This window comes from Hemiscyllium ocellatum, chromosome 30 (assembly GCF_020745735.1).
Source record: "Hemiscyllium ocellatum isolate sHemOce1 chromosome 30, sHemOce1.pat.X.cur, whole genome shotgun sequence".
NCBI classification, from domain to species: Eukaryota; Metazoa; Chordata; class Chondrichthyes; order Orectolobiformes; family Hemiscylliidae; genus Hemiscyllium; species Hemiscyllium ocellatum.
The window spans coordinates 11,758,946-11,775,029 of NC_083430.1; the positions used below are offsets into that span (position 1 = coordinate 11,758,946).

The following is a 16,084-nucleotide window of genomic DNA, read 5'->3' on the forward strand; positions in this document are numbered from 1 at the left end:
CAGTAGGTTCAGGGTCAGCTTCTTCCTGGCCATTATTAGACATTTGAATGGACTCTAGCCTCAAATAACACTGATTTTTGCTAACTTTTGTGCAATGTTACCTCGTGCCTGAACCTTTTGTTGGCTTATTATGATTTGCCTGGACTGCTGGTAAACAAAGCTTTTCACTACTTCGGTACAAGTGACAATAAATGAGTTCCTGATGAAGGGCTCCTGCTCGAAACATCGATTTTCCTGCTCCTTGCAGGCTGCCTGACCTGCTGTGCTTTTCCAGCACTACTCTAATCTTGACTCTAATCTGCAGTCCTCATTGTCGCCTTAATTATCTCTCCCCCATATGCTTCCCCTTAAATATAGAAGGGACAGGTGGACATTCCTGTTGACTAACAGGATTTAGTTGGGCTGAACGGCCTGTGTTTGTTTGTTTTATTCCTTTCCTAGATGTAATGTCTTTCTGAGCGATGCTGCAGCTCCAACAGGGAACGGAGCACTGGCCCCTCACTGCGGCTGCGCCGCGCCTAGCTGTCAATCAATCGGCGGTTGCCCTGGTAACGGGAGCCGGGGTTGCCATGGAGCCGGTTCCATGGTGACGCGGCCTCGGCGGCTGCTCCTCCAGCTGCTCATGAGGAGCCGGGGGGTGGAGGGCGGCCTTGGCGGCGGCGAGGAGCCGGACTGGGCCCGGGGCAAAGCCGAGGCTCCCGTCCCGGGCCGCCTGCTGCTTCTGCCGCCGCCGGGACCTGGGCCCGCACTCGGGCCGCAGCCTCGGGGTGGAGTAGGAGGTAAGCGGGGAGTGCGGCCTGCCATCGCGCGGGGTGGGCCACCTTTTAAAGGGACGGCCTCTTCTCTTTCTCCCCCCCCGTCTTGTACGCGGCGGGGGGGGTGGCTTCAACCCGAGTCCGGGGGGGTGGGGGAAGGTGAGGAAGGCCCAGGCCCAGGCCCAGGCCTAGGCCCCGAGCACATGTCTGCACGTTGCATCATCCACGGAGAGAGGGTAGTGCAGAGCCACCCTCCAGGTAACCTGTAAACGTTACCTTAGAACCCCGCACACCCCCAGCCAGCCCTCTGCTTTCACACTAACCCATCCCGTTCAGAAGCAGCTGCATTTCCAATTGCAAACACAGGTCAATGAGGAGGATCATTTCCACTCAGACCCCCCCCCCCAGCCCGGGGTTAAACAAAACCAACACTGCGCCTGGCGGAAGCCAGAAACAAAAAAACACAACATGCTGAAGAAACTCAGCAAGTCTGGTAGCACGTGTGGTGTGTGTGAGAAAGAGTTAACATTTCGAATCCAGCCAGAACTCTGCAGCATGGCGGTAGTGTCCCTACCTCTGAGCCAGAAGCTCTGGGCTCAAGCCCCGCCTTTTCCATTGGTCTATTACATTTTCTGAACAGGTTGTTTTAAAAAGGTTCTACCTACTCCAAATGCAGAAATTACTGAAATAATTCCAACTTTTTCATAAACAATTGGATTGCAGCCAGAGGTCCAATTCATGTGTTTATTTGAAGAATTTGCTGATATCAGAGGTCCAATTGGGAAGAATTTGCTGATATCTGTTCAGAATTTAGCTTTTGCTAATTATACCCCTTGTAATTAAAAGTAAAATTCTGAATTTAATCCCTAAGTATGCAAGCATGATCCCAAGTTTTTGGTGGCTTGTCTTTGTTTCTCTGTTGCTTCCATGCTGATCTTTCTGTATGTGGCCTCTTTGCTGTTTTCTTATGAAGTACAATGCAAGCTTGAGAAACAGCGCCTTCTGTTTCCACTCTACATTCTCCAGCCTTCTGGATTTAAGTGTTTTCAGCAACTTTAGATCAAAGCCACTGTTTCAATTTTGTTGTTTTCTTTCCCTTTTTTTACTTTGCTGGATTGGTCTTTGTCATTGATTTTTAATTCTGACATGATAAACTCTCCAGATTTTTATGTAGGAAGTAATGTCTCATTTGGATATGACCTATTTTTCTCTATCCTTTATTCTTTATAGCTGTTAACATTTTGTTAACTTAACTTCCCAGGCCTCCATCCTATCTTCAAGGTTTGTGCGAAGATTTGTAGCTCGGGTGCTCGTTGTTGTGGTTCTGTTCGCCGAGCTGGAAGTTTTTGTTGCAAATGTTTCGTCCCCTGGCTAGGAGATGATGATGTCTCCTAGCCAGGGGACGAAACGTTTGCAACAAAAACTTCCAGCTCGGCGAACAGAACCACAACTCCATCCTATCATCAATCCTCTTATTTGCTCTTTTGCATGGAAACTGAGTATTGCTTTTCTGTCAAAGGGCTGATGGGTTGTGGCTTTTGACTTTCAAGTTGTTTGAGGTTGTTGTATGAGAACATTAGCTTCAACATGCATGTGGTTACTTGCTTGTGTTCACCAGTGAAACGTTGATGAATCCACATCTTTCTTATGCAGCTGTCCTTTTTACCCCAGATTGGAAAGATGCCTTAACAGAAGCTGTAAAGGTTCTCCACTGTGGTCAGGTAGTGGCAGTTCCTACAGATACCATCTATGGAATCACCTGCCTTGCACAGAATTCTGAAGCCATCCGAAGGATTTATGAAATCAAAGGACGCAATGAGGATAAGCCTTTGGCTATTTGTGTTGGTCACGTGGAAGATATTTATAAGTGAGTACAAGAATCGAGCGTCGTGGACTTAAAAATGTCAGAAGGCATTGATAAGCTGCCACCCTAAAGGTTATTGCAGAAACTAAAAGCTGATGGCGTTGGGTGGGTAACAACTTGGCGTGGATAGAAAATCAGCTTGCTATCAGGGAAACGGAAGGTGTGAATAAATGGGTGGCAGGTTGGCCAGTTCAGGATGTCATGAGTGGTAAGCTGTGGGTCGGTGTGGGGTCTTAACTATTGACAGTTTATAAACTATTTCGATGAAGGGATTGAAGGTATAGTAGCTAAATTTGCTGACGAGACAAAGCTGGGTAGGAAAGGAAGTTGTGAGGAGGTCATAGACTACAAAGGGGAGTAGGTAGGTGAAGTAAGTGGGTAAAAACAAGGACTGCAGATGCTAGAAACCAGAGTCTAGATTAGAGTGGTGCTGGAAAAGCACAGCAGGTCTGGCAGCATCCGAGGTATTGGGCAGGTTAAGTAAGTGGACAAAGATCTAGCAAATGGAATATAACTTATGAAATTATCTAGTTTGGCAGGCAGAATTTAAAACAAACAAAATGAAATTATTGAAATTGTGAGCGGCTCAGAGAGATCGGAGTATCTTAGTGTATGGATTGCAGAAGACTAGCATGCAGGAATAGCAAGTAATTAGGAAAGCTAGTAGTGTTATGTTTCATTGCTGGGGCATTCAATTGCAAGAGTAGAGAAGTAATGCCTCACTTATAAAGGGTGTTGGTGAGACTGCATCTGGAGTACAATGTACAGTATTGGTCACTTTCTATGGAAGGATCTTAATACGTTAAAAGCAGTTCATACAAAGTTTACCAGACTAATACATGGGATGGGTGGATTGCCTTGTGAGCAAAAGCTAGATCGAATTTAGAGTTAAAGCTGACTGAATTGAACCGTATTGGGTCCTGAGGGAACTTGACCAGTGGATGTTGAAAGGAATTCCTGTTTTGAAGAATATAAAACTAGAGGGAAAAGTTTTTAAAAATAAGGGGCTGTCCATTCAAGACAAAAGAAGATTTTTTTTTTCTCTCTGAAAGTTGTCTTTGGAAATCCTAAAAAGACAGTGAGTGTAGCATCTTTCAATGTTTTTAAAGCAGTGGTAGGTAAATCCTTGATTTCCAAGAGATGAAAGATTGAAGATATTAGAATTGAGGCCAAAATCAGATTGGCTATGATCTTACTGAATGTCAGCAAGGTCAAAGAGCCAAGTGGCCTACTGTCGATCCTTGTCAGATGTAAAAGTACTGTTTAATATTTAATTATACTTTTTTATGAATCTGTATGATTGTAGACTGTTCTTTAATTCCTGTTTGTAATTCACAACACCTTAAATATTTGATTTGGTTTCTCATACGAGTTTTGGGAAATCAGGCTGTTTTGGAAAGGAACAATCTAGGAATAGCCTGGGAAAGGTTTTCAAGATGATGAAATAAGTGGGCATTTGATCCAAACAAATTGGCTTGTGTGAGGAAGGGTTCTCTGTTAGGTGCAAGCATGGATAGTGAGTAGAATTTGTCAACTGAAATCTTTGTGGAATAGGGAAATCAATTAAAAGGGAAACCCAATAATTTAAGTGGATTTAAAATAATTTATGATTTGGAGAGGGGTGTAGTGAAGAAGCAATTGGATAATATGGCAAAGGGATGGAATTAATTGATCTGAAAAGGACACTCGTTGGCCTTTTATTCTTAAAATCTCTTATGAAAGGTTAACCAGCCTTTCATATGGAAAATACTGGTCTGTGAATATTTTGTGGATTGAGGACTTCCTTTTATTTTCACAGGTACTGTAAGGTCACTGTTTCTGATCAGGTATTAAGAGATCTCCTGCCAGGACCTGTAACGCTAGTCTTCAGGCGGTCAGAAGAACTGAACAAAGATTTGAATCCTTTCACTGATGTAAGAATGAATTGAATAATCTGTTTTGTTTGATCACATGACTTTGCTGTATGTTTATCGGAGAACCAATGAACTCAAATTAAAACCAGTTTAAAGGAGTCCTCATTTAGAATGCCTGTTACTCGATATTTGATCACTTTACTGAGAAAAGGCAGGATGGTGGACTGGATAATTATCAGATCAGCAATCGAGTGGCAGAGAGAACTTGATTGAAAGGCCTACATGGAACAGTACGGCACAGAACAGGCCCTTTTGCCAATCATATTTTTGCGAACCATGATGCCATTCTAAACTCATCCCATCTGCCTACACATGGTCCGCATCCCTCTCTTCCCTGCCTGTTATGTCTGTCCAAATGTTGCTACTTACTGCTTCTGCTTCTCTGCCTTGAACTCTTAGGTCTTATGATTGCTATCACCTTGAAATGCTGAATAAGTTTGTTGTGTTCATTTTATTTATTTTACTTGCAGTTGGTGGGAGTACGTATTCCAAAGCATCCATTTATTCAGAAGCTTGCAGAGGTATGTGGTGAACCTCTAGCTTTGACAAGTGCCAACCTCAGCTCTCAGACCAGCACACTAACAACAGAGGTGGGTATCCTTATTAATAGTGACTATTACAAAGTCACCTTAACTTTTTGTGTACTTTGCTTTGTGGATTATGGGCAGTTACTGCATTGCAAACAGGTTTCGTTCTTGAATTCATGTCACATATTTAATGTTAATACAGCCCTGTATGGGATTGTGTTCATAAATGTGTAAATCAGGAACTGCCTGTTGTTGCTTTTGCATTAACTTTGCTAAATATTTATCATCGTGGTTTCTTAAAACAGTGTCTTGTTCACCGCATTTTGGATTCTGATAACCTTCCACTATTGTTCAATTGACCATTTTCCATTGAGGATGTGACAAAGCATGTGTTGAATGTGACAGATGGGCTGTTAATCGATGCACTTGACTTGTTCTTTGAACTTTCTATGGAATCTGGCTGGAAGGAAATCGCAGCTCTTAATTAGTTTCACAAGGCACTGAGTGATAGAAGGATGAGATAATGAAAGAATTGAGAAATTAGACATTTGCAAGACCCATATTGAATGACTGATGAATAGCTCTGATGGTGGGGTATGGTGAGTTAGTTAGAAATAGAAACGGGAAAAACTCCCCCTGTAAAGCTGACTTAAGCAGCCCAAGCAATATATTGAACTCGTTTGTGATCAAGGAGGTGAACAGGCAATGCCCTTATTTTGGAACGGAGGCAGAGAAGGTCATGTGAATATCAAAGAACCGTATTGAGGAATGGTTAGAAAAATGTTTTCTGCTCAAATTGTGAAGTAAACTGAGAGAATTTTACGTAATAGTTCTCAAGAAATTAAACTTAAAAAGAAAACACATTTATCTGTACACTTTTCAAATTATGCTCCAGCTGCAGGATAAGGGGACTTTGATATGAATTGGTATGAAGCAAGTTCACCTTGGAGCATGTGCAGCATACATTCATGAGCATGATATTGAGGACAGAATTGGTTTGTGATTTTTTAATTTAGAAGGTAAGGGGACAACCTAAATGAGATGTTTACATAGAGTGAGAGAAACTTCTTTCACTGAAGAAGTAGAACAAGGCAGTGAAAACTTCAAATTCAGGGCTGATATCAGAGAACACTTCCTGTTATGAAGGGTAGTGGAAACTTGGAATTCACTTCCTTCAAAAAGCACTTATAACTAGGTCAGTTGACTATTTTGAAATTGAATGCGAGATTTATTTTTTTTGTTGTTGAACAAGCTCATTTTGTATTGACCCAAGGGTGGGTATCTATAACTAAGACAGAGGTAAGCTATGATTGAATTGAAAGTGTACAAGTCTCAGTTGAATGATCTCTTGTTTGATGTGAAATAGGGCGTCACAGTGGTTAGCATTGCTGCCTCACGGCGCCAGACACCTGGGTTCAATTCCACGTCCGGCAACTGTCTGTGTGGAGTTTGCACATTCTCCCCGTGTCTGTGTGAGTTTCCTCCGTATGCTCTGGTTTCCTCCCACGGTCCAAAAATGTGCAAGTTAGGTGAATTGGCCATGCTAAATTGCACGTAGTGTTAGATGTAGGGAAATGGGTCTGGGTGGGTTGCTGTTTGGAGGGTCGGTGTGGACTTTTTGGGCCAAAGGGCCTGTTTCCACACTAAGTAATCTAGATAAAAATCAGCCTGCAATAATTTGAATATTGCATTGAAGTTATTTAAGAGTCTGTTGCAAGACACATTTTGTTTCCCTTCATCACCTGTATTTGTATCACCTGCCTTCCTTTCTCATATTACTGAATCTTCACTTATGGAAATGAACATGCAAGATCTGTTGATGGCTGAGTCTGCATAATTAACAGTTGCTCCAATTAATTTAAAAACAGGATTCCACCAATCTTGTCAAAAAACTTTATCACTGAGTTTCTTGTGGAATTCTACATTCAGCTTGAAGTTTTCAGTGTGTAATACTTCTGTCACCATGTATTTGGCCTACTTATGACATTTTCCATTACCTAATTTTCTAGTCCTTGTCGTGGGTGGTTTTAGGTCTGTGGCAAGTTCCTCCCCTTGTGAAATTGAGGGATATTTTGCATTGGTGAGGATAGGGTGGAGGATGAAGCCAGTTTTGATGTTCCATGTCAGTGTCAGTCCTTTGATTTAAAAATTAAAATAGTGCAGGACAGGAGGACACCATTTGTTCCATTGAGTGTATGTTGGTTCTATCAAAGAATAATCCAGTTTTTGTTTGGAAAAGCTAAAACAGAATTACTAGAAAAACTCAGGTTTGGTGGCATCTTTAGAGAGAAACCAGAGTGAATGTTTTGGGTCCAGTGACCCTCCTTCAGAACTGATCCAGTTAACTTTATTTGCTCTATTCCTTTTATTCCTGTAATTTTTTTTTTCCTTCAAGCATTTATTTAATTTCCTTTTGGAAACTATAGATTGAACTATATTGACCACACTATCAAACAGCGCAATACAAATATTAACCACTTGGATAAGTTTTTGTCACATTGCTTCTACTTATTTTGCCAGTCACCTTGAACCTGTTCCATCCTCCTTTATTGACCCATTAGTCACCAAAAGCTGGTTTTCTTTATTTAAAGCTTTTCAGGATTTTAAATGCATCCTACCAAATCTCCTGACCTTAGCTGCGTCAAAGAGGACATCTTTACCTCCTGAGTAATCCATCAACCTTGGCACTATTCAAGTAAAGTCCTTCCCTGACCTCTCAAATTTTTTACAGTCTTCCCAGAGTTTGCACACTGCACAAGCAGGGACCATGCTAGTTTTTTATATTGTAATTATGGCAACACTGTTCACTATTTTGTAACAAAAGACACATGACCATAAATAAATCAAATCAAGGTGAAGCTCCCATTATTGTTACTTCCTCCTAAGAGCGCTTCAGCTCTACCAAATGTCATTTTTTTTCTGCAAGTAGTTGGCCATTCAGTCACTAAGTCTGGTAGTTTTGCAAATTCTTTACCATTAATACATCAGATTTTGCTTCTTTCAGACTAAGATAAACTTGAACTGCGGACTTTGGATGTGAATCAGCATTGCAGTGATGCACTCCCCTATTCTTGTTTCTTACAGTCAGAATGATTGACATCAGTATCTGATAAAACTTACAAGCAGAAAGGAAAATGTTTCACAAGATCCAAATTCTTCTGACCCTCTTTAGGAATTTCGGGACCTATGGCCTTTGTTGGGTCTTGTTGTTGACGGTGGGCCGATTGGTGATATGACAAAGCCAGAATGTCGGTTGGGATCAACAGTGATTAACTTGGGAACACCGGGAAAATACAGCATCATCAGGCCTGGCTGGTAAGCATCCCCTTTTCAGTTTTGATTCATGATTATTCTCTTCAGTAGAATCATAGAACTCAGGACTCCTTTCATGCCTATGCCAGTTCTTATAGGAGCTTTCCAATTGGATTCAGTTCTCTGCTTTTTCTTAATGTCCTGCAGATTTTTACATTTCAATTATGTATCTAAATCTCTTTGTAAAATCTACGGTTCAATCTGCTTTACTGCTGGTTTGAAAGTGTGCTCCAGGTGAGAACAACTCATTGCAATTAAAGAAATCCTTGATTGTCCCCCTATTTTAACAGTTGTCTTAATTTGTCCCTTTGCTTACTGATTCTCAGCACAGCAGTGGGTAATAAACTTTATGATTCAGTAAAGTAAATGTTTTAATACAATTTTTCAGTTTGTGGCAAAGTTGCTGAAAGAGTATGTAATTGATTATATTTTTTCTCTATTTTTATCCCCACACAGTGCGTTTAATGCCACCGTGGAAGTTCTCCAGCATAAGCATGGCTTGTCCTTCCAGTCCTAGATCTATTCAAAACAAAATTGGAAGTGTTTTTTTTAATACAAGGCAAATTTCTGAATACATATGGACTCCATGTCAGTCTAAATATCTGTTCTTATTGGAAAGTTTGAGTCCAGAGAACTCATCTGTCCCTAATCTTATTGACTCAACTGTGCACACATTGCTCCCTACATGTTGTATGTGATGATTGATTTTTTTTTTGATGTTTTTCTGCCATCATACAACTGAGGGAAGTGAAATGCTATTTCAAGAAAATTCATGTTATGATCTGAGAATTTATACTGCCTATTCTCTTACTCGTTGAATGTCACTTCAGGAAATCTTCTGGCAAATGAAGCTGAAGACTAAGCTGTGCTCTGGAATTTACACTTGTATTCTTTTACTTGCCAGTCATGAACCATGACTTTCATTGTTTTGTACGTTGCAATTTGCCTGCAGGTAGAGTCCTATACAGGGCATTTTTTTAAAGTTTGTTCTCGTTTCATGCTGTATTGTTTCAGAATTAGTCATAAATTGAGGAAATATTAAATAGGAGCTCAGTTTGAACTTTGATAACGATAGAATTGTTGGAAGGAGCTTCAAATGCATTTTCTACCTCAAGTCTAGTTACTCATTTTCTTTTCATTTAGAATAAATGGTGATGCTTAAGTGTGCTATGATAAGATAGAACTTCTCTCAGTTAATTAGAAGTGGGGATCCAAGTGTAATTTCAGTAAGGACAAGCAAACAAGCTGAAGCTATTTTCCCACATTGTGATGATTAAGGGTGGAGAGCAGGAAGGTATCTCTCCTTCTGTTTGGATCTGAGAAAGAGGGCATACTTGTGGCCAGCCCTTCAATAAATATATATTTTTAATCAAAAGATCAGAGATTAATGAATAGGTGTAGCTGCTGGCATACATTTTTTTTTTCTCTCCTCGTTTTTTTTAATTTTGTCTTTTTATCTCTTGGTCTCTGTCTCATTCTTATGCTTGCGTTCTCCCGCTCATGTGTCCCTTCTCATGCTGTAGTTAATGGTTGCCTTTTAATGGAGGGAGGACATTGATCCTGTGCCTCCTGTCCTATTGATCATCCATTGATCTTGGCCATCTGCATCCTCTCCTAACCTTGACACCTTGCTACTGGAAAGAACTTCTGTAACATTACACCATAAAAAGGGGTTGTGGGGAGGCTAGTGCTAAATATTGTAACCTCTGCATATCCTTGTGAAAATATGAAAGGCATCTGGAATAATGAAAAAGAATAGAGCAATTGAAATTGTCTAAAGCTGTTACTTTGAATCATGTCTGACAAGTTAACACATTTCTGAGCAGCAATGTAAATTTATACATTGAAGATGAGGTTCAGTGCTGAATTGAAAACTAAATATATTGAATTCTTGGAATTCCACCACATTTTAATTTCTAAATAAGTTCAGATTTAGAGGGCATTAATTTCTTTTGGTTACAAGAAATTCAAATAAATATCATAAATTTTTAGATTTATATCATTGATTTTACAGTGTAAAAGTCACAGAAACATTTCAGCATAAAAGGATACTTTCACGCAGTCATATTCAATTTGAGCTACAGTTTGTTTCTGTCTGAACTGAGATAGCTTCAGTTCAAGTTTAACACAATATTCAGAAATAAAGTTTAATGTGTACCTGAAAATTACTGATGCTTTCATCAATTTTTTATTTTTTAAAAGCGGGTTTCCTTGCTGTATTTTGTTTGTGGTTGATGGGGTTTTTTTGTGGTTGAGGTAGTATATCAACCGAGAACTTTTGGCTTTTAATTCCACACAGCCTCTGAACTCAGGTATGGTTAGTTGTGCTAATTTTTCTTGAGCTTTTTTTAAAAAAAAATGGTATTTGCATACTAAAAGCAGAAGGTTTAATCTGTGGAGAAAATTTATTTTGGACTCTGTAATGCATGACTTTACAAAGTTCCTATACGGAAGATCTGATTTTTATGTTTCTGATTCTGACGGAATATGTCAATTTCTCCAAAGAATCATTCGAGAAAGTGTTTTAGTGTAAAACACCAGAGAAGTAGCGTCCTATTCAGGATGCCGGTGGAGAAATTTCAGGATTTCTGATTTGTCTCCACTAGTCTTCAATCAAATGCCATTCTATTACAACAGCAGCCAGTAGTTAATTTATGGAGATTGGTGGCAAAAATGTCATAAACATAATGTTTTGGTACTATGGTACGGAGTTGGAAGATTGTGTGAGTTGATGAAAGGGGAGGCAAGTGAACATAGGACAGCAGAGGCCCTTTGGCTCTTGATGTTGTGCCGACCTTTTATCTTACTCTAAGATCAAACTACCCTCCATACCTTCCATTGTACTGTCTTCCATGTGCTTATCCAAGTGTTCCTTAAATGTTCCTATTCTATCTGACTCTGCTACCACTGTTGGCAGTACATTCCACACACACCACATTCTCTATGTAAAGAACCTACCTCTGACTTCTCCCCTAAATCTTCCTTCAGTCACCTTTTAAAATTATACAAAAGTGAGGACTGCAGATGCTGGAGATTAGAGTCGAGTAGGGGATGGTGGAACATTCTCTGAGCTTTTCCACAGCACCACACTCCCTTCCTTTAAAATGATGTCCCCTCGTGATTGCCATTTTGGCCCTGGGAAAAAGTCTCTGTTATCGAGTCTATCTATGCCTCATCATCTCGTATGCTTCTATCAAGTCATTTTTCATCTTTCTTCATTCCAATGAGAAAAGCCCTAGCTCCCTCAACCTTTCATAATAAAATCTGCCCTCCAGACCAAGCAGCATCCTAGTAAGTTTCCTTTGCACCCTCTGTAGAGCTTCCACAGCCTCTCTATAATGAGGAAATCAATACTGAAGACAATATTCCAAGTGTGGTCTCACCAGGACTTTATAGAGTGGCAGCATAACCTCATGGCTCTTAAACTCAATCCCCCTGCTAATGAGAACCAGCACATCATATGCCTTCTTAATAACCTTGTCAACTTGGGTGGCAACTTCGGAATCTGGACGTGGACTGCAAGACTCCTCTGTTCCTCCACACTGCCAAGAATCCTGTCTCTAACCCTGTAATCTGCATTCACATTCGACCTTCCAGAATTAATCACTTCACGCTTTTCCCGGTTTAAAGTCCATGTGCCACTTCTCAGCCCAGCTCTGCATCCTGTCATTATCCCATTGCAATCTACAACAGCCCTCCACACACCACAACTCTACCAACCTTCGTGTCATCGGCAAACTTGCTAACCTACCCTTCCACTCCCTCATTCATTTATATAAACTACAAAAAGTACAGGTCCCTGAACAGATCCCTGGTCACCGCACTCCAGGCTAAATACTTTTCATCTACTACTACTCTCTCTGTCTTCTATGGGCCAGCCAAATTTGTGTCCAGCATTTCCCTGTACCCATGTCTCCTTAGTTTCTGAATGAGCCTGCAATGGGGAACCTTGCTTAAATCCATAAACATCATATCCATTGCTCTACCTTCATCAATGTGTTTTTGTCATATCCTCAACAAATTCAGTAAGGCTTGTGAGGCATGACCTGCCCATTACAAAGCCATGCTGATTATCTAAGCAAACTATGCTTTTCCAAATAATCGCAAATCCTGTCTTTTAGAATCCTCTCACATAACTTGCACACTACCGATGCAAGACTGTCTGGTCTGTAATTCCTGGGGTTATCCCTATTCCCTTTCTTGAACAAGGGAATAACATATGCCACATTCCAATCATCTGGTGGACAGTGAGGATGCAATAATCATCGTCAAAGGTGCAGCAATCTCTTCCCGTAGTAACCTTGGGTATATCTTGTCAGGGGGCATTTCTATCCTAATGTTTTTCAAACTTTCCAGCACATCCTCCTCCTCAACATCAATCTGTTCGAGCGTATCTGCCTGTTTCATGCTGTCCTCACAAATGACAGGGTCCCTCTCATGAGTGAATACTGAAGCAAAGTATTCATGAAAGACCTGTCCTACCTCTTCCAAATCCAGGCCCAAGTTCCCTCCACTATCCCCGATTGGCCCTACTCTCACTGTGGCCACCTTCTTGTTCTTCCCATAAGTGTAGAAATCCTTGTGGTTTTCCTTAATCTTTCCTGCCAAGGCATTTTCATGCCCCCTTCTAGCTCTCCTAAATCCATTCTTCAGTTCCTTCCTGGCTACCTTGTAACTCTGTAAAGCCCTGTCAGATCCTTCCTTGCTTCCTTCTTCTTAACTAGATGTTCCACATCTCTTGACATTCAAGGGTTCTTTACTCTACCATTCTTTCCTTGCCTCAGTGGAACAAACTTATTCAGCATTTACAGCAAGTGTTCCATAGACAACCTTCACATTTCTGTCGTGCATTTCCCTGAGAATATCTGTTCCCAATATACTCTCCACAGTTCCTGCCTAATAGTAAATGCGGGATTACTCCCAGAACCATGTGCAAGTGAGTGCAGAAATATAAAGATACAATAATTATTTATGTCTGGAAAAATAATGCAGGATTAAAAAAATTGGATTCCTGGGATACTGACTTTGGGGAGAATGGCACCCTGTACATGTTAGATGGGTTACATCTGAATGTAGCTGGGATTGAATTCCTTGCAGGCTGCTTCTGTTGTGCTCTTGGAAAAGATTTAAACCAACTTGGGAGGGCTGTGAAAGCAAGATGAGAATATTAAAAAAGAATGCCATGGTGCGTAAAATAAGATTTGCAGATGACACTGGAGAGAATAGTAAACTAATGTGTGGAGTCAGAGTATGGGAGAAAGTCAGAAACAAGCAAAAATGGAAATTGCAGGAGAAACTCAGCAGATCTGACAGCATTTGTGGAGAGAAAAGAGTTAACCTTTCGCATCTATTAACCCATCTTCAGAGCCACCATCTGTTTTCTCTTGAACAAGAGACCTTGAACCTGTTTTTGCCAGATCATATGGTAATGCATGCCTTATTCCCCCCAACATTATTAACTGCACTCCTTGCATTCCCAAGTACGTAGTGTAACTCTGATTTAGACAAATAAAACAAAAGAATCTTGGATATCTATTAACCCATCTTCAGAGTCATCATCTGTTTTCTCTCCAGCATTTTCTGTTTTTGCTTGTTTCAGGTTTCCAGCAGCCAAGCATTTTTTGTTTTATTTGTCTAAATCAGAGTTACACCATGTATATGGGAATGCAAGGAGTGTAGTTAATAAGACTGGATAGATTAAGGCATGCACTGCCAGGTGGAAGTATGGTATGGTAAAAACAGAGAACTTGTTCAAGGAAGGGCAGGTATTTGGTGTTAAATATTCCTCATTTACAAGGCGTTCAAAAAAGATAAAATGGGTTAAAAAACACAGCGGGCTGATGCTTTTGCTTAAGTAGTGCATTGCATCCTTAAAGAGAAAGGATGTTTCAGAGTTCAATGAGAATTTGGCTGGAATTAAGGAATAAGAAAAATGTAAATGTGAGGTGCTGCATTTTGAGAAAGCAAATCTTTACAGGACTAGACATTTAATCGTCAGGTCCTAGGGAGTGTTGCTGAACAAAGAGACCTTGGAGTGCAGGTTCATAGCTTCTTGAAAATGGAGTCGCAGGTAGATAGGATAGTGAAGAAGGTGTTTGGTATGTTTTTCTTTATTGGTCAGTATTGAGTACAGGAGTTGGGAGGTCATATTGCAGCTGTACAGGACATTGATTAGGCCACTTGGAATATTTGTGTGCAATTCTGGTCTCCTTCCTATCGGAAAGATGTTGTGAAACTTGAAAGGGTTCAGAAAAGATTTACAAGGATGTTGCCAGGGTTGGAGGATTTGTGCTATAGAGGGAGGCTAAACAGGCTGGGGCTGTTTTCCCTGGAGCGTCAGGGGCTGAAGGATGACCTGATAGATGTTTATAAAATCATGAAGGGCATGAATAGGATAAATAGACAAAGTCTTTCCCCTCTCACCCTAAACCTATGCCCTCTAGTTCTGGACTGCCCAACCCAGGGAAAAGATGTAAAAGAGGGCAACTTTTTCACACAGAGGATGGTACGTGTATGGAATGAGTTGCCAGAGGAAGGGGTGGGGGCTGGTACAATTGCAACATTTAAAAGGCATCTGGATGGGTATATGAATAGGAAGAGTTTGGAGGGATATGGGCCGGGTGCTGGCAGGTGAGACTAGATTGGGTTGGTATATCTAGTCAGCATGGATGGGTTGGACCGAAGGGTCTGTTTCTGTGCTGTGCATCTCTGTGACTTCATAACTGCTTTGCTTGGTTAGAAAAACACACACCTAAATCTCTCATGCTACATTTCAGAAATATAAAGCAAAGCACCATGCAGTAGGATGCTGAATACCTATAAATATTTCAGGTATCCTATATATTGTAATTTTGGATTGAGTTCAGATCAACATTTTGATAATAGACCAGCAAATGTTAAAGGTGTTGTTGTAGATCTTACTCTATTGAGCAACAAGATAGTACACAAAAGGTAGATTCAAAGTAGGGTAGATTTTTAAAAATATTTTTCAATAAAATTTTTTTAAAAAAACCAGTACAAAAATAATGTAACAACTTTATGATATAATAATAATAGGAAACAAACTACTACTCTACTCCATAAACTACTGAAACACTTTTTTTAAAAAAAGCAAAAAAGCCTCGACAAAAGCTACAATAAATAACCAAGCAAAAAGAAGAAGAAAAATAAATAAACAAACAAAATACAATTAAACCAAGTTATGGCAAAGTAACAAATTATACTCAATTAAATTACAGGCCACCAGACACAGCCCTCATGGCTACACAAAAGTCTTGATCAGCAAAACCAACAAGTATGCATCATTGTAATTCAAAAGAGGGCTGCCGTGTTCTGTAAAACAATTCCGCTTGCTGGTGCAACATACTCTTAAGGAAGTCCAAGGCGATGTGTTACATAACTAACCTACGCCAGTTCGAGAGTCCAGGGGATTCTCCCAACACCCAGCTCGTTTGAATGTTCTTCCTCGCACAGAATAAAGAATATTAAACAATCTCTTCCCATGCATGTCCAAAGAGGGAGGATTTGAAATACCCAAAAGGAGGACCACCAGATCCAACTTAACCTCAGTTCCCAAAACCTCTTCTAAGACGGTTGCTATGGCATCCCAACCCCTGCGAAGCTTGTGGCATGACCACAAGCAATGAGTAAGAGTGCCAACATCCATTTTACACTTGGGGTACATTGGGACACTCCTGTCTTGAATTTCACAAG

General features: G+C 40.5%; 1 protein-coding gene across 2 annotated transcripts; it reads left to right on the plus strand.

Annotated features, from left to right (window-relative positions):
• Positions 1 to 551: 551 nt before the first annotated feature.
• Positions 552 to 10,491, plus strand: yrdc (yrdC N(6)-threonylcarbamoyltransferase domain containing). Of its 2 annotated transcripts, none has more exons than XM_060847317.1 (6): positions 552 to 779; positions 2,409 to 2,622; positions 4,418 to 4,532; positions 5,003 to 5,122; positions 8,232 to 8,374; positions 8,828 to 10,491. In XM_060847317.1, exons 1-6 carry the CDS (start codon positions 584 to 586, stop codon positions 8,886 to 8,888), a joined length of 849 nt encoding a protein of 282 aa, XP_060703300.1. In that variant the 5' UTR covers positions 552 to 583; the 3' UTR covers positions 8,889 to 10,491. The 2 variants fall into 2 exon arrangements, with proteins under 2 accessions (XP_060703300.1, XP_060703301.1); XM_060847318.1 differs by having other exon boundaries at positions 2,427 to 2,622; positions 8,828 to 10,489.
• Positions 10,492 to 16,084: the final 5,593 nt, after the last annotated feature.

Coding starts and splice junctions, on each gene's coding strand:
- yrdc (XM_060847317.1), top strand. CDS start 584: ATGGTGACGCGGCCTCGGCGGCTGCTCCTCCAGCTGCTCATGAGGAGC. Junction 780..2,408: donor GCCTCGGGGTGGAGTAGGAG/GTAAGCGGGGAG, acceptor TTTCTTATGCAG/CTGTCCTTTTTACCCCAGAT. Junction 2,623..4,417: donor CACGTGGAAGATATTTATAA/GTGAGTACAAGA, acceptor TTATTTTCACAG/GTACTGTAAGGTCACTGTTT.